General features: G+C 37.0%; 1 protein-coding gene across 16 annotated transcripts in view; it reads right to left on the bottom strand.

The window, feature by feature from the left end:
- SPAG9 (sperm associated antigen 9) overlaps positions 1 to 18,317 on the bottom strand; it is a 149,585-nt gene that overhangs the window by 72,681 nt on the left and 58,587 nt on the right. For 11 of the 16 annotated variants that reach the window (XM_043962930.1, XM_043962934.1, XM_043962933.1 and 8 more), the window contains one exon: positions 4,422 to 4,516. In XM_043962930.1, the coding sequence (XP_043818865.1) occupies positions 4,422 to 4,516 (95 nt within the window). Of the gene's footprint in view, positions 1 to 3,450; positions 3,883 to 4,421; positions 4,517 to 18,317 lie in introns of those variants that run through there. The other 5 variants (XM_043962944.1, XM_043962943.1, XM_043962942.1 and 2 more) reach the window with 3 other exon arrangements.

Below are 18,317 nucleotides of genomic sequence, written 5' to 3'. Positions count from 1 at the left end.
GGATAAGAGAATGGGGGGTGCTGATAGAAGGGAGGACAGATATGGGGAGCTAGTGGTCAGAAGCAAAACACTTTTGAGGAAAGACAAGGTGAAAGGAGAAAGAGAGAGAGAGAGAACGAGAGAAAAGGATAAACATGGGAAAAAATAGGATAGAAGGAAATACATAATAATCATAACTGTGGAAAAATTTTTTTACAGCAAGTTTCTCTTATAAAGGCCTCATTCTTCAAATATGTTGAGAACCAAGTCAAATTTATAAGAATACAGTCATTCCTCAATTGATAAAATGGTCAAAAGATATAAGCGGGCAGTTTTCAGAAAAAGACATCGTTGTTTTCTCTAGGCATGTGAAAAAAAGGCTCTAAATCACTACTGATTGGAGAAATGAAAATTAAAACAACTCTGAGATACCACCTTATACCTATTATATTATCTAGTACGACAGAAAGGGAAAATAACAAGTGTTGGAGGGGACGTGGGAAAACTGGGACACTAGCACTGTTGGTGAAGTTGTAAACTGATTTAAACATTCTGAATAGCAACTTGGAATTATGCTCAAAATCTTAAAAATAAAGTCAAATTTTATTTTACATGTAATTGGGAAAAAATAAAATATATTTTTTAAAGTTATATACTGTTAAACTTTTTCTACTGTTATCAAACCTGCAAAAGCTATGCTTTTGACAGACAGACTTGGTTGGTCATAATAGCAGACTGCCAAAGAGGAAATTATGATTCACATTCTATTACTACAATCCCATCAAAACATTATCACTAGATACTCACCCTCTCTTTATAGTGTCCTACACTTTGGAATAAAAACTCAAAACCCAAAGATTGTGTCTATTTGAAATGTTATAGGTTCCTTAAAACAAAATGGCTTCCTTAGCAAAATTAAAGAAATCAAAAAGGATACAAGATGACATATAACATATTCAAGTACTTAAAAGTATCAGATTTAAATAAAGTACCTTACCTGAAATACCAATTTTTAAAGGTATAATTAATAGTTTCATTTTAATGCTATTTAGAAATTTTCATCTTAAATTGGAAGCCTAATGTGCTTCTTCTAAGCAAAATCATCTCCAATCAGGATTCTCTAGATTATGCAGAAATAGTTTAATAACTGCATTTTTAAAAGTCAGAACTAATAAAACTCCAACAGCTTTTTCAAATTTCATCTTTTACATGCTTTCTAATTATTTAAATGCAAAGAATTCAGAGAAACCACTAACAACTCATTTCTTATAGTAGCCTTTTTACTAAGTATATAAAACTGATAATTAGCTTAAAGTTAGATAATTAGATAAACCAGATTATCTGCTTTTTTATAAAAATCCATTCAAACTTAAAGTTGAAATCTAAGTACAACAAAAAATTCAATTCTAACTTAATCACTTTCAAAATATGAAAATCATGGAAACTCCTTGAAGCTACGGTTTATTTAATAAATAATACAATTAGTTTTAAAATATTTTTAAATTGAATATACAGATAAGTAGTAATTAGATCTCTGTAACAATAATAACACTACTCTATGCTTATCAGACATTTTAGTTTTCCAAGCATTTTCACACTCACTATCTCATTTGTCCATCACAACAATCATTTGAGAGATACAGAAATTATTAGCACCATTTTACAGATGAAAGTGTGATAAAGAGTTAAATATGGCTTCCCCATTGTCACATGGCCAGTGAGAGTTAAGACTTAAACCCCAGAACTTTTGAGTCTTAGTACAATACTATTTCTCCTATCATGTGGCCAATAATAATATGGGCTTTTATTGAGACTATCCTATAATAAAGTTAATTCTGACGTGAAATATTTCAGCTAGCTACTCCCAGTTCTTAATATATATAAATTACAACAGGCCTGCTTCAAAAGTCTAAAGAGTCTAAAATTTTACTGGAGACCAAGCACAGATCACTAACTTTTTTATTCAACTGAATTTTAAAATTTAGAAAGTAGCCTCTCTCTACAGAATGTAAAATTACCTTTTTAAAAAGCTAAAGTACAAAAGCAATTAATATTCAGCATGTTTTCTAAGAATTTATATAGACATATTAGGGAGGCTTAGTAGGGAATTTTAAAATATGGAAAATATGAAACAAGAGGTTCGTTCTATTCCTGGTGTAAGAGCCTTTAATTTCATAAACAATATGTTCTATAATATCCATTTGAAATAAAGAACTATACATCACCACCATGAACTTAAAATATAAATGTAAATTCTGGGTTCTCAGATAGCTACTGAATAATTTGGGCTACGAATATATAATCACAAGTGCTCTTAATTAAATTGGTACTTCTGATTATTTCTTTTTAAATGTATCAAATTCAGTTAGGATACTTTTTATAAACTTTTGTTTGAAAGAAAATAATTTAACTATTAATTAAAGCTGTCCAAAGCAAAACAAGTGGGGGGGGGGGGAAATTAGTTGTGTTTTTTCTACTTTTAATGGAGGTTTGGGTTTGCTGTTTTTTTTTAAATAGCTAAAAGGTAGACAGTGGTTCTTGCACTGTACTAACAGAATGAAAAGCAGCCAAAGTAAGATTAACAAATGCAGTTCCCGCGCCACCCCCCACCCCCAACAAGCATGGACATTTGCCACCCAAGTCTCTACAAAGAAAAGAAGAAAGGATAACATCTGACAAAACAATAGTGAATAGGCTTTATAAAGCTTTCACAGCTTTAATGCCTGAATAATGAAAAAATGAGCTCACTGTCCAAAAAAAAAATCTCAAAACCTTTTAGGTTTAAAAGGTTCCTATTTTTTTTTAAATGAGAAAAGAATTGATTTGCTGGTTCCCATGAGTTGTAATATGAAATAATGAGCCCAAAGATATAAGAATTCCCATTAATCCATACAAAATACACCCCCATCCTTGGGGTACAAGTTTCAAACTCTAAATCTAAAAGCTTAGGCAAATGCTTTAGGTGCTTAATGAGAGGATAAACTTGGGTTGCCGGGCTCCATAACTGTTCTCTTATTCATTCACTTTGCCATCAGCCAGCTTCCAAGACCACACTGTCCTTGTACTCACGTTTAAACCCAAAGTGAACATTATTTCTTCTGCCCTCTGGTTGCCCACACAAAGCTTTTTCTCCCCAGGTCCTAGTTCCAAAATCACTTTAACCATAATCTGAGCGCCTAGCTTCGGGCCATCCCCCATTGTTTCATTCTGCAAGCTAAGGAATACAGCAGAGAGCAGGCGAGCAGGAGAGGGGGTGGGGTAGGGGAGCCCTGCCGCTGCCGCTGCCTCCACCACTGCTGGCTGCTGCCTGCCGCTGCCACTGCTTCTGCACTGCTTCGGGAGGTAGGGACCAGAGGAAGAAGGATGGAGGTAGGGAGGCAGGGTAGGAGGGAGGGAGAGATACCCCGGGGGTGGCGGGCGGGCTGGCGGGCTGCAGAGGAGCAGCAGCAGGAGGAGGAAGCGAGTAAGTACCTGAGTATCCTGGGCAGGTTCTGCGTCAGAGCTGGCACGCCGGTGGAAATAGAAAAGTGCACAAGAAGCAGAACAGAGAGCGACACCAAGATAGCTGAATTAATGACCACCGCCCCGCCAACGAAGCCAAACACAAATAGCAGCATGCATCCAGGACTCATGGCGCTGTGCTGGCATGGTGACCCGCCGCTGAGAGGAGCGAGAAGGCTACAGAACAGGGGCCACGGGGGGATCTTTGTAGTGCAAGTTTGTCATTCAGCGGCCACGGCCACAAAAACAATGCCATCAGCAGCTCTCCCACTGGGCTCTGCAGCAGCAGCGGAGGCGGTGGTGGCAGCGGAGGCAGCAGCGGTAGCAGCAGCAACTCCCAATCAATGACATCACCCTACTCTCCCCACCTCACAACCATAGAGCTGCCGCTCTTAGCATCTGTGCAGCAGCCTCGGGAGACGGCCAGCTTATTAACTGTTTTTCCCCCTCCACGAATTGTCCTGGCTTAGCTCATTGGTCACAAAGCCTACTGATCTACATAATTTATTCACAATTCCACATCAAATAGACATTCAGCTAATAACCCTTTCAAACCCGTACCTTGGCAACAAAAATTAGACTAAACAGAATGAGAAAGAAATGAAAGTTATTTTCAAACTCCCACAAACTCTGAGAATAATTTAAACCCAAAAAATTCCCAAAACCCAAAATCTTTTATCAAGTTGTTGGGTTGTTTTTTTTTTTTTTTAAACACACAAATATCTCAAAGCTGCCTATCTGGCTATCTCCTGATTTAGCCTTTTAGTAGTCAAGGCTGCTTCCATTCTTTTCTACTCTATTCTCTCCCACAACATTCCAAGCATAGAACAGAACTTTCTGAATCAGCCTGACTCTGTTGTTTTAGGATTGAAGAACACAACAACACAGAAATACAGATTTTTTTCACCTATTTTCAAGGGAAAATGTATAATAAAGCTTACCTAATTCTACTATGAGTTGTGGATTCTAGTTGATCACTCCCTGATAGCTGATGAAGTTTTGTTTTTTCTAAGTGTTCCATATAATTATGGATCATCTATTTAAAAAAAAAGAAAGAAAAAACATATATGAATTAAAACAAACATCATTCAGAATTAAAGTATATAGGAATATTTCATTTCTATACAAGTTTCCTATTTATATCTTTACATCTGAGGAATACTCAGTGACATGTGAAAGGATATTAGAAATATGTAAGTTTAGGAATGGCACTGTTAGTGAAACCAACATCTTTAACATATAAAAACACTGAAATGTTTACATGTTATCACTAGTACAACTAATAAGAATGAGGGAAAATATGAAAGGTGAGTGGTTAAAAGCTGAACCTAAGTCCTTGTTAGGATGTTTGTGTAGGAAGTAGGCAGTTTTATATTATACATACTTTATATAAGAGGGGACTTTAAAAAGGAGAAAATAAATTATCTGGAAACTCTGGGTAGATTCTTGGAAGAAGAGCATTTACTATATCCTTACTTAACTGGAAGAGAAGATGTAAATGTGGACACAACTATAAGTACCTAACAATATACATCAAATCTTTGACTATACTGAAAGAAAACTCTATAACTGAAGAAAATGAACAACCAATTTTTAAAATAATCCAAAGAATAACAAATCTTTACTAAAGAAATGCTATAGAAATTTGCTCACAATTAAGAGTTACAAAAATATTTTATCATGTACAACTTATTGATCAAGTTACATTTTTATTCTGAACCAGTAACAGTCATACCCTTATTCTATTGACAAGTCGAAAAGTGACACAAAAATTATTTTTAAAATCTATCATTCTATTTCTAAATAGAGAACATTCTTACAAGACACACAGTGAAGCGGGGGAGGGGACTAAAGAGAGTAGGGGAAAGGCATGCAGTGCTTTGAAATACATTGAAAATATTTACAGTATTTGAGTGTTAAGGTGAAAATTTTCCTTCTATCCTATAAAAAGCAGTGTTTATGATCTTAAGGGTTTTTTGGAGACTTTATGTCCAGCAACTCTTAGAGGTAATTTAGCCATTTTCTTCTAAAAAGAACTACTGGGGGAAAATCTCCTGAGAGAATAAGGGAATGGGTTATAATTTATGTCTGAGTTGAGATTGGGTAAAAGTTATAACTATTCCCATCAAAGTCTATTGTGGTACTATTGTCCCATCATCACCAAAACACACTGTTACCTAATGGTCAATACCTCAACCAATATAATGATTAAGGGTTGTTACTCAGACCCTGAATGGAAATAAAATACATCAAATTTTAAAATTTCTTTTAAAATAAATCTACCTTAAAAAAAAGAGGAAGCTACTACCTCTTAGCAAATTCAACTTAGTCAACTATTAGTTGACTACGTCAAATAGTCAATTAACAGTCAACCATTTCTAAGCTTTATAGATGAATTAATATGGTACAATTGGGTTTTCTTTATTGAAAAAAGAGGCAGGAAATTCCTTCTTCATTACTCACCAGTAATACCTATTAAGCATTTGTTAACTACCTCTGTGCTGGGCACTGATAAGCACTAGAGACAGGAAAATGAAACAGACACGCCCTCTTTTCTTGAGGAGTTTATGTGTTACATGTTCCCAGATAATGAAATACAGACTACATAAAAATTCCTGGGAAAATCAGATGAGGTCTCAGGAAGGAGGTAGCTCTTAAGCTGAGACTTGAAGGGAGCTAAAGAGTCAAACAAGTGAAGATGAGGAGGGAAAACATCCCAGACCCCGCTAAGGCACATACGAAGAGAATACGAATACAAATACAAATTTAAAAAGACTCTTCTTCCCTACAATTATACCAGCAAAGTTCTCAGCTGCTCATGTCTGAAATCAGAAAAGCTCTTTTTTGAAACTTTAACCAAAAGTGATTGAAAAATGGGAAATTCCAAAATATCCTTTTCTTTCTTTTTTTTTTTTTTTTTTGGTGAGGCCTTTGGGGTTAAGTGACTTGCCCAGGGTCACACAGCTAGTAAGTGTCAAGCGTCTGAGGCCGGATTTGAACTCAGGTACTCCTGACTCCAGGGCTGGTGCTCTATCCACTACGCCACCTAGCTGCCCCCAAAATATCCTTTTCAAATAGTTGCTCCCAGGCTGATCCAATCTCACAGGAGATCTCCTAGATAGATTCTTTAAGTTTCCATTACACTGTTCTCTTCTAGTTCTCCTATCTGTCCAACCACTCTGCCCCAATCTCCTTTGGTGGTTCTTCAGCCATGTCACACGGACTAAGAGTAAGTGCCCCAAAGTCTCTCTCTTTGGCCCCTTTTCTTTTTGCTCCATACTATTCTCACTTGGCAGTCTCATAAGCGCCCATGGATTCAATCATCATCTCTATGCAGATGATTCCTAGATTGGTTATCTATCCTTATTCTCTCTCCTGAGTTGCAGTCATGCATCACCAGTGGCCTCTTTTGAACATCTCAAAATGCCTATTCCAGAGGCACCTAACACTCAACATGTCCAAAATAGAACTCACCTTTCCCTTCAAACATGCCCCTCTTCAAAATGTCCCTATTACTTGTCAAGGGCACTACTAACCTTGCAATCACCCAAGGTTTGAAGACAAACCTCAATGTCATCCTCAATTTTTCCTTCTTATTCATCCCACAGCTGCCATCTGCTGCCAAATCTTGTTTCTATATTCACAAGTACCATATACATCTCCTTTTCTTCATTGATAGTCTTGGTTCGGGCCTTTATCACCTCTTGCTTGGACTACACAGAAATAGCTCTCTGATTAGTCTCCCCACCTCAAATCTCTCCCTGCTTCCCATCCGCCACTCGGTTACTAAGGTATAGGTCTCACTATGTCACTCCTGTGCTTAAGGAGCTCCAATGGCTCCCAAATACCTCTAGAATAAAAAATGAAATCTACTCTTTGGTATTTAAAGCTCCTCCCAATTTGAATCTTTCCTACCTTCCTATTCTTCTTTTGCATGCATTCTGTGATCTAGATAGCGTGGCCTACTTGCTGGTCCATGCACATGACACTCTAGTACCCATTTCTGTACCTTTGTACTAGCTTTCCTCAAACCTTAGACTAATCTGCCCCCTTACCTCTGCTTCCTGAGTTTTCCTGGTTTCATTTTAAACAGTTCAAACCCCAGCAACTACAAGAGGCCTTTCCAATTCCCCCATCTGCTAATTTTTCTTTATTTTTAAAAAATAGTTTAGAATTTTATTTTCCAAAACATATGTAAAAACAAATTTTGACATCAATTTTTTAAAACTTTGTGTTCCAACTTCTCTTCCTCCCTCCCTTCCCAACCCCCCTCCCCCCACCCCACCCCCCAGAAGAACTCAAGCAATTCATTATGTTATACATGAGTAGTCATGGGAAACATTCCCACATTAGCTAGGTTATGAGAGAAAACAGTTAAAAAACAAAACTTCAGATTAAGGAATTGTCAAAAGAAAATTTTTTAAAAATATGTTTCCATCTGTTTTCAGATACCATCAGTTCTTTCTCTGTAGATGAGTTGCAATTTTCATAAGTCCCTCTGGGTTATATTGGATCATTCCCTTGCTGAAAATAACTACATGCTTCCCAGCAGATTATTTTACACTACTGCTGTTATTTAGTATACAGTACATTTCACTCTGCTTCAGTTCATGTAGGTCTTTCCAGGTTTTTCTGATATTATCCTGTTCATCATAACCTGTATATAGTACCTTAAACTTGACAAAGAATTTTTTTCACAATAGCCCAGCAAAGTAGGTACCATAAGTTTTGCCATTGTAGTCAATCATCATAACTATTTCTTGCCATCCTATTCCCTTCCCTTGATATTTATTCTATTTTCTATCTTCTTTTACCCTATTCCTCCTCAAAAGTGTTTTACTTCTGACTGTCCCCTTCCTCACTCTGCACTCCCTTCTTTCACCCTTCCCTCCTTATCCTCTTCCCCTCCTACTTTTCTGGAACATTATGTGTGAAGGCCAGCATGTGAATAGTAGAGTCTAAGAATGCATAGATTGGCAGGGTTTAAGTTTGTGAAAAACTTTAATTGCTAAACAGAAGTAACCAAAATAGTCAAGAAAATAATTTTAAAAACAAAAACAAGAGGGCAGATAGGTGGCATAGTGGATAAAGCACCGGCCCTGGATTCAGGAGGACCTGAGTTTAAATTTGGCCTCAGCCACCTGACACTTACTAGCTGTGTGACCCAGAGCAAGTCACTTAACCCTCACTGACCCACAAAAACAAAACCATAGGCTCATAAATAGGTTCAGGTCTCCAAATCCAAAAAAAAATATTATTGCAAGTAACAGCAGGTAAAATCATGGAACCATTGCTCATCTTTGGCAAGTCACTAAGGGAGGAATGGGAGGGAGGCATGAAGCAAGGAAGAGAGAGATCATTGAGAACTTGACAGGTGTTACAAAACTGGAAGGTGAGTAGATGATATTCCAACTGCTTTAAGAAGTCAAGGTGGAGCTTTTATGAGAATGGGTAAAAGAGGGGAAAAAACAGCAAACAAGTATGTGTTCACATTCTTGCCATGAGAAATCACGTAGAAGCAGCTAAGTGGTGTAGTGGATAGAGCACCAGCCCTGAATTCAGGAGGACCTGAGTTCAAATTCGGCCTCAGACACTTAACACTTACTAGCTGTGTGACCCTGGGCAAGTCACTTAACCCCAATTGCCTCTCCAAAAAAAAAAAAAAAAGGAAAGAAATCATGTAAAATAACTTGTGACACCAATATTACAATTTTCAAAAAGGTATATGCACTGCTTATAGCTTTTGGCCTTTTCTTACTTGGATTCACATGTGCCTAAAAAGGGAAGAATTTTCTAAAACTACTACTGTACACCTGCATGCCAGTCTATCAGGACTACATCAGCTGAATACCCTTGTATCCCTGGAAGAAATGATCACAACTGCGCATGAGGATACTACAGAGCTGGTCTAAGATGATTTCTTAGTAAACCACTGAGGTAGAATGAAGAGTGAGCTATTAAAGATGGGGTCCATGTCTGAAAATGTAACTTACCAAAGCAAAATCTCTCACACTCAGAAACCTACCAATTAACAGAAAACAAAGTTCTCTAGAAGATTTTGTCTTGCACAACTGATCAATACATTGAAAAAGTCTGAAAATGTGCAAAGTATAACATCTGTGCACCTCCTACCATCACAAACGGGTCAGCTGGGGAGGTCTTCACATATCTTTTCAACTGAATCCTCTTGATCTTTATAATTTTATTATATTTACTTTTTTAAAAAATAATAAACATTTTTATTTAAAGTTCTGAGTTCCATATTTTATCCCTCTTTCCCTCCCTAATTCCTGAGGCAGTAAACAATCAGATCTATAGGTTATACATGTACAATTATGTAAAACATTACCATATTAATCATTTTGCATAAGAAAATTTGAATAAAAGAAAAAAATGAAAGAAATAAAGTGAAAAGTAGCATGCTTCAGTTTGTGTTCAATCAATATTAGTTATTCCTCTGGAGGTGGATAGTATGCTTCATCATTAGTTCTTTGGGATTGTCTTGGATCATTTTGTTGCTGAGAATAGTTAAGTCATTCACAGTTCTTCATCAAACAATATTGCTGTCACTGTGCACAACATTCTCTTGGTTCTGCTCACTTCACTGTACATCAGTTCATTCAAGTCTTTACAGGCCTTTCTGAAATCATCCTTCTTGTCATTTCTTATAGCACAATAATATTCCATCACCATCATATACCACAACTTGTTTAGGCATTCCCCAATTGATGGGCATTCCTCTGATTTCCAATTCTTAACCACCACAAAAAGAGCTGCTATAAATATTTTTGTACAAATAGGTCTTTTTCTCTTTTTAGGGATGTCTTTGGGATATAAACCTAGCAGTGGTATTGCTGGATCAAAGTGGTATTGCTGGTACACACTGTTCTATAGCCCTTTGGTAGTTCCAAATTGCTCTCCAGAATGACTGGATCTTTTCACAACTCCACCAACAGTGGATTAGCATCCCAGTTTTCCCATGTGCCCTCCAACATCCAATATTTTCATTTTTTGTTATATGTGCCACTCTGAGAGATGTGAGGTGATATTTCAGGTTATTACATTTACTTTTGATTTTTTTGGTATATAGTCTTTCCATTTATATTGTTTTAGTTACTGAGTTTATTATTTTCTTGGTTCTGCTTACCACTCTGCATCAATTCATATAAATCTTACCATGTTTCTCTATCATCATGCAATAACTTTGTATAGCACAATAATATTCTTGTAGGTTAATCCCCAGGTATTTTATGGATTTTGCAACTATTTGGAATGGGACTTCCTTTCAATTATTGCTTCTTGTATTCTGTTATTATCATATAGAAATGCTGTTTATTTTTGAAGATTTATTTTGTTAACATAACTTTTCTGGAGCTATTGTCACAATTAGTACCTTTGCTAATTTCCTAGGCTTTTCCCAAGTAAACGATTATATGATCAGCAAACTGGGATAGTTTTATCTCCTTTGTTGCCTACCTTCATTCCTTTAACTTCCCTTATCCATAGAAATGACAGGTAAACTATTTTATGTTCCCCTAATCTGCTTATGGTATCACCTTTTATATCTAAATCATGTACCCAATTTTGACCTTATCTTAGTATACAGTATGAGATACAGGTCTCCTCATGTCTGTATCTTTTATTTATGGTCCCAGAATTGATTTCTATTTTTATTGCATTTTGGTTTGTAAAGGATGTATTAACTATTTGTTCCTTTTTATAACATAATATATAATTATAATATTTGTTACTTTTTGCAATATCCCTGTGACCTAGTATGCTGTTAATTTTTGTTAAAGTATTATGTAGTCCTGAGAAATATGTATATATATTATTTTGCTGTCCCATTTATAAGATGCCAAGTCTTTTAAGTACAGTTTCTCTGCCAATTTGTTCAATTCCATATCCTCCCTTTTGTTTTCCTATTAGACTTACCCAAAATTTAAGAAAGGGGTATTGAAGTTTCCTATCACTATTGTGTTTCTGTCTACGTCTTCTTGTAGCTCAGATAGTTTCTTTACAAATTTGGATATTAAAGCATTAGGAGCATATGCTTATTACTGATATTAGTTTATTGTTTATGTTTCCTTTCAGCATAATATAATTTCCTTGTTTATCCCTTTTTATTATCTGAAGCTTTGTTTTTGCTTTGTCAGCAAGAATGTAACTTCTGCTTTTTTGGATTCACTTGATAAGAAAAAGCAAAAATTTCCATCCCTTAATTTTATTTTGCATGTGTCTTTGTTTTTTAAATATGTTTCTTGTAAGCAACAGATTGTCAAGTTTTATTTTCTTAACCAATCTGTCAGTTTTTTGTTTTGTTAAGAATGGATTAGTTTAGGGGCGGCTAGGTGGCACAGTGGATAAAACACCAGCCCTGGATTCAGGAGTACCTGAGTTCAAATCCAGCCTCAGACATTCGACACTTACTAGCTGTGTGACCCTGGGCAAGTCACTTAACCCCCATTGCTCCACAAAACAAAAAAAGAATGGATTAGTTTAATTTCATTTTGTTTTGCGGGGCAATGAGGGTTAAGTGACTTGCCCAGGGTCACAGCTAGTAAATAAGTGTCAGGTGTCTGAGGTCATATTTGAACTCAGGTCCTCCTGAATATAAGGCCAGTGCTTTATCCATTGTGCCACCTAGCTGCTCCCATTCACATTTAAAGTTAGGAGAGTTAGGTTTATATTTTCCTCTATCTGCCTCTAATATTGGGTTTGTTTTTTTCACATGATTTCCCCCCCTTTTCTGCTATGTTCCTTCAGTCACTTTACTTTAATCTTTATTTAAAGTGGTGTTCTTCCAACTGGCTCTTTTCTGCTCACCCCTGATTCCTTCCTCTCATTTGTTAACCCTTTTCCTTTAGGGTTTTAGTTTATGTGGTTATACAATTCTTCCCATCTTTTTTTCCTTTCAGTCAAGTAGAACCCCCTTCCTGTCCTTCCCTTCCTTAGTAAAGATAGTTTCTTAAAGTTCATTTTTTGGTACCCCTTTCCCAAAAGGATTTCTCTCACTCTTTTCATTATCCATCCTGTCCACTCTAGACCCTCATTCTTTCATTCATGACCCCTACAGTTATTTGGTCTCTCTCTTTTATCTGTACTCCTCATGAAATCTCTTAAGGTATTCATTCTAGGGTTTCTCCTCTAGGTGGTTTCTGCCACTGACTTGTAGTCTTTGCCCTGTGGATTCCTTTTCATTATTCCTCGATCCCCAAACAATGCCAATTATTGGGGGTGTCAGAGAGAAACAATGGTCCATAGTAGGGCATGTTCCTGATTATGCAGCCTGCCACTGATCTTCCCTAATTACCTTCCCCATACCCCAATTTTCTTAAAAAAAAAAACTCTCCTCCCTGAGTCCATGTCCTCCCACTCCAGGTGCCCTCAGGGATTCTGCCCATTATTTTTGATGTGCAGGTCATAAATTCTGTTCTCATAATTTTAATTTCTTTTGAACTACAGAGGAACAGTGTGTTGGTTCCATGTTGTTCTCCTCACATTTCACAAAGTCCCTCATCTCATTAAGAGAGCAATAATTTTCTTTGGTTGTGTAATAACTTATTTATAAATAACCCTTTAGATCTTGAGGTTACGTTTCCTGCTATAGTTATTGTTTTCCCTGTATCTGCCTATGTTCAAGGACTCTGAGTTTTCTTCCTGAAATTTTAAAAAATTTCAGTCTCCCCTCCCCCCCAACTTTCTCCTGATGCTCACTTTCTGATCCCCTCCCTTTTGACTGTGGTTTCCTTAGGAGCTAAATCTCGAAGTATCTAACTTCCTTCTACACTGGGCAATTTATGGTTCAACTAGCCTGGGTCTCTGCCCCAAATGACTTTTGGGTGATCAGAACTAACCCTAGTTGGATGATGTGCTTTTCCCATCAGATTTAGTAAAGTGTGTTCCTCATACAATGTCATGTTCTGTCCTGCTTCTTCTGTCCCTCAGTTCTTTGACCTGGTACCAGCAATTCAAAGTATTGCAGCATTGGTGATACGTGGTTGTTTATCCTGGCACTGACTCTGCTTGGTGCCTGATGTTCAGAGCTTTGCAGCACTGGTTCTATGGGGCTGTGGCCCCTGGCAAGCTTTTGCTCCTGAAAGGCTATAGTCAAGCTGTCTGTCTTAGCCAGGTGTAAATTTCTACAACTTGAAGCCAGCATCTCCATAACTCTGAAGAGAGGGGAGGAGGAGGGATTGGCATCTTAGGGATGGAATGTATTGTAAGCTTATGTCATATTTTTGGATCTACTAGTGTAGTCTCACTGTCAGTAGTACAGAAGGTGGAGAAAGGAGACCAAACAAGCACAAGATCAGAGAGTCAGTTCATGGATTACTGGGGGGGGGGGGGGGGGGGGGGAGGAGGAGGAGAATGAATTCTGGATATCCTAGGTTTTACCTTTGGTGTATAATTTCTGTTTTGGAGAGGTATAAGAGGTCATGAGGATCAAAGAAAATATCTAGTCCTCTATCTTGTTGCTCACATGACCTAGAAGCCTCTCTACTTGTGTTTTAGGTATTTCAATTCAGTTTTCTTCCTCCCAAGATCTCTGATGGTTTTAGTTTTTGTTTGATTTTTTTCCCCCACTTATGTTCCCCTGTCACTTAATTTCTGACTCCTCCTCCACTGAAGGCAAGGTCTCCTGGTAACTGTATCTCAATGATGTCTCAGCTTCTTCCCACTCTGGAGAATACTCTTCACTGCCTTCAGTACCTGCCTCAAGAGGCTTCTGGAGAGAAAAGACTGGTCCTTTTTCCTTTGGGCCCAATACAGCCCCAGATGCTGGCACTGTGACCCACTTTTCTGTTTCTTAATTCTCTGGCTAAAACCTGTCACCATTAGAAAAGTTAAGGCCGGGGGCAGCTAGATGCCACAGTGGATAAAGCACAGGCCCTGGATTCAGGAGTACCTGAGTTCAAATCTGGCCTCAGACACTTAACACTTACTAGCTGTGTGACCCTAGGCAAGTCACTTAACCCCAATAGCCTCACCAAAAAAATCAATCAATAAAAGAAAAGTTAAGGCCCCCTTCTTTCTATAGCTCCATCGCCACAAGTGGGTAGGCAAAAATAGAAGCTACACTGTCAAAGGCTAGTGGGGCTGAGGGTAGAGTGAACTGGCAGAGTCTGTAGCAGTCTCAAAAAACATGTTAAATCCTAGGGGGAAAAAAAAAATCCTAGGGAAGACCAGTAGATATAGAGAACTGGGACTAGTGGGAAGTGGGAGGTGCTGAACATTAGTGTTCTCTGCTGTTCTTAATTACCTTATTAGGCTTCTTTGATATCTTGGCCTTTAGAAATAGTTTTAATTGGTTTTCCTTTGAAGCATAACTCTTCTTTGAGAAGAGTTTTAGGGAGTTAGTGAGGACTAGGAAAAAAAAGTCTAGTCCTCTATCTTGTTGGTCATGTGGTCCTTATCGACTATTTCAGCCAGAATGTCTCATAGGTATGTCAAATTCAGCATTTTCAAAACAGACCTATTATCTTTCCAAGAAAACCCACTTTTCTCCTGAACTTCCTTATTGCTATCAAAGACATCACTATCCTTCCAGTTACTCAAGATTTAAAATTTCAGTGTCACCTTCAACGCCTCACTCACCCTCCCCCCACATATCTAACCAATTGTCAAACTGTTATTTTTCCCTATAATACACCTGTCCCATCCATTCCCTTCACTTTATTCACATGGTCACCATCCTTGTTCAGGCTCTCATCACCTTCCATCTGGACTATTTCAACAGCCTCCTAATTAGTCTCCTCGCCTCCAGTCTCTTTCCTCTCTTATTACTCCACACAACATTCTAAATAAATTTTATATATCACATTAGAATCCAAGAACTCTGTACAATGGTTGGAATATAGAAGGTGCTTAATAAATGTTTACTGATTGTTTTATTGGTTAATTTGTAGAACCAAATAAAAACATTTTGTTTGGCATTTAAGCCCTGTGCAATCTAGTTACAATCTACCTTTCAGCTTGATTATATATATTACTATTTTTCACAAAACTCTACACATTTTAGCTGAACTAAACTTCATCCTGCTCCTTAATGTGTCAATTTTACCGACCATTTCCATGCCTTGGCACGATTTCCCCCATGCTTGGGATACATTCCTTTCTCACTTCCACCTCTCAGAATCCTTAGCTTCTTAAGAACTATATCTTCCTTGAGGTACTTCCCAATCCCCCCAAGTGCCCGGGCTTCCACTAAAAAATGACCTTGGATTAATTTTGTATATACATTAATATGTACATGATGTCTACCCAAAAGGTTAAGATCCTTGAGTGCAGAAAATGATTCCTATTTTTTTGTCCTCAGCAACTAGCATTGTCCCTTAGCACATAATAGGAGCTTAATAATTGCCTAGTGATAGACTGATTGATCAATTCTACTTTGACTATAAAAAGCAAATTCATAATATTTTTCTGCTTTAGTTCTTACTCTTGAGACAGAGGAAATATGTAGCTGGGGAAGACATACACATCAGAAAAAACCCTCCCATTCAAAAATATATAGTATTTCTCCATTGCTTAGCATATCAGATATAATTTTCTCTACTTAGATTTCTTTTAAACAAATATTCCTGACAAATCCCCATCTCAAAGAACACTTGCCCTAAACAGGTAGTCAAAACATTCTAATAGAGTAGTTGTGACAAAAAAACACATAATCATGTTTCATTTTTTCACTTTACTGGTTGTTAATGGAAAGGAAACAAGAAGTACTTTAGATTTGCTAGCATGGTACCAATAAATCCACCTCATTTATTTTAAAAATTATTGTCTCTTAGTTTAATTTTATTTCTATTGCTGTAGCCACTCAGATGTTCCTCTTTTTCTTGTTTTCTTCAGTCTGCAACACTTCATTCAAGTTTTCCAGTGTTTCTGAGTTCTTCATTTTTGTCATTCTTTATACCTCATATGTTCTTTATATTTATCTGCTGTTTTGTTCATCTCTTTCCCCAGATATTTAATTTTTTTTTTAATTTTGATTGATATCTTTGTTTTTACTTCATCTAAATAGCCTACCGTGTCACTTCCTCATATCTTTTCCCAGAAAGACATGTAATAAAGAAGGAATAAGAGCAGGGAAAAGAGTTTGGCAAAACTCTGTAGTTCATTAAAAAATGTGTGGTGGGGGCAGCTAGGTTGCGCAGTGGATAGAGCACCGGCCCTAGATTCAGGAGGACCTGAGTTCAAATCCAGCCTCAGACACTTAACACTTACTAGCTGTGTGACTCTGGGCAAGTCACTTAACCCCAATTGCCTCACACAAAAAAATTTTAATTTAAATTTTTTTAAAAAGTGTGGTGTCATTCATATGCAATGTTACACATTTTTGAAGCTCTACTTCCACAAAACTTAGGTGGGTCTTCTTATCTCTTCTTTGGGGCCAAACTTAGTCATTATAATTTTGTCAATTTGGTTATTACATTGTTACAAATATTATAGTTATTTCCTGATTCTGCTTCTTCTTACTTTAGGCCACGTTTTTCTAAGTTTCCCTGTATTTCTCATATTTGTTGTTTCTTAGAGTTTCTCATATATTCCATTACACAATTGTACTATAATTTGTCTAGCCATTCACCAATCAATGGGCATCTACTCTATTCCCAATTCTTTGCTACTATAGATCAGATGCTGCTGTATATGAAATCTTTCATTTTGTCATTGATCTTGTATATGCCTAGCAGTGTAATCCCTGGGTCAAAGGATATGGACATATTAGCCACTTTCTTAGCATAATTCCATATTCTTTTCCAAATTGGTTATACTAATACACATCACCAACAATGTTAATGTATCTGTCTTTCCACAGTCCTTCCAACAATAACCTATTCCCATGTTATTCATCTTTGCCAATTTGATATTAAGTGAAAACTCTTGGTTACTATGATTTGCAGTTTTTTAATTACTAGTGATTTGGAGCATTTTTTTCACATGTTATTAATCTGTAATTCTTTTTTGGAGAACCATTTTTTCATATCTTTACATTATTTATCCATTAGGGACTGGCTTTTGGTCTCATATGTTTCCCTTAGTTGTCTATTTATTGGGGCTAAAAAGGATATTTTTACATATCTTAGTTTTTATTTTTATAAATCTTAGCTTTTGAGGCCTCTCAAATCTTGCCCCACTTATACTTATCTATTAAGCTCCATTTCCTACTACTCCCCAAAACAAACATTCTAATATAGATGGATCAGTCTTTTTGCCATACCCCCAAGATCCTGCTAATTCTTGACTCGGGGGGTTTGTTCATAGTCCTTCTCCCAACATGGAATGCCTTAGTTTGTGCTGTTTACTTTTAAGGCCCAGGTCAAATCCAATCTCATCCAAAAACCTTTTACCAGATAATCTGAACTTCAGTATCTCTCCCTTCTTCTGCTTGGCAAATGATCATAATAGCTTACTTTGCTGTTTATTATATGCACCTTAGGCTTGTTTCTCCGACCAAAATGTAAGTTGAGTGCTAGGATTTTTGCCTTTCATATCTTGTATCCATTCTACCATCCAGTCAGGACTTAGAACAAGCACTTAATAAACATTTGTTTAATTGAGAGAACACCCTATATATAAATGATTTAGCCATTAGAAAGCTCACAGGCTTAGGGCAGAGACAAGAAGAATTCAGATTTTTACAAAAGAAATTGCTGATTCTTCCCCAAGAAAAATGAAAGGAAGTCAGGGGACATTTTGGCCCTGTGGGAGGAGATCTCTGGAGGTATCTGGTGTCCTTCAATTAAAAGAAAACTTTGACTTTCCAATTTTGAAGTCTTTCTCGCCTGTCCCCTAAAACATCCCTGTGACTTTAATTCTTCCTCCCTGTCCTCTTC

The sequence above is a fragment of the Dromiciops gliroides genome, chromosome 4 (assembly GCF_019393635.1).
Source record: "Dromiciops gliroides isolate mDroGli1 chromosome 4, mDroGli1.pri, whole genome shotgun sequence".
NCBI lineage: Eukaryota > Metazoa > Chordata > Mammalia > Microbiotheria > Microbiotheriidae > Dromiciops > Dromiciops gliroides.
Note: the sequence above shows the minus strand (reverse complement) of the source record. Positions and strands in the feature narration are given on the sequence as shown.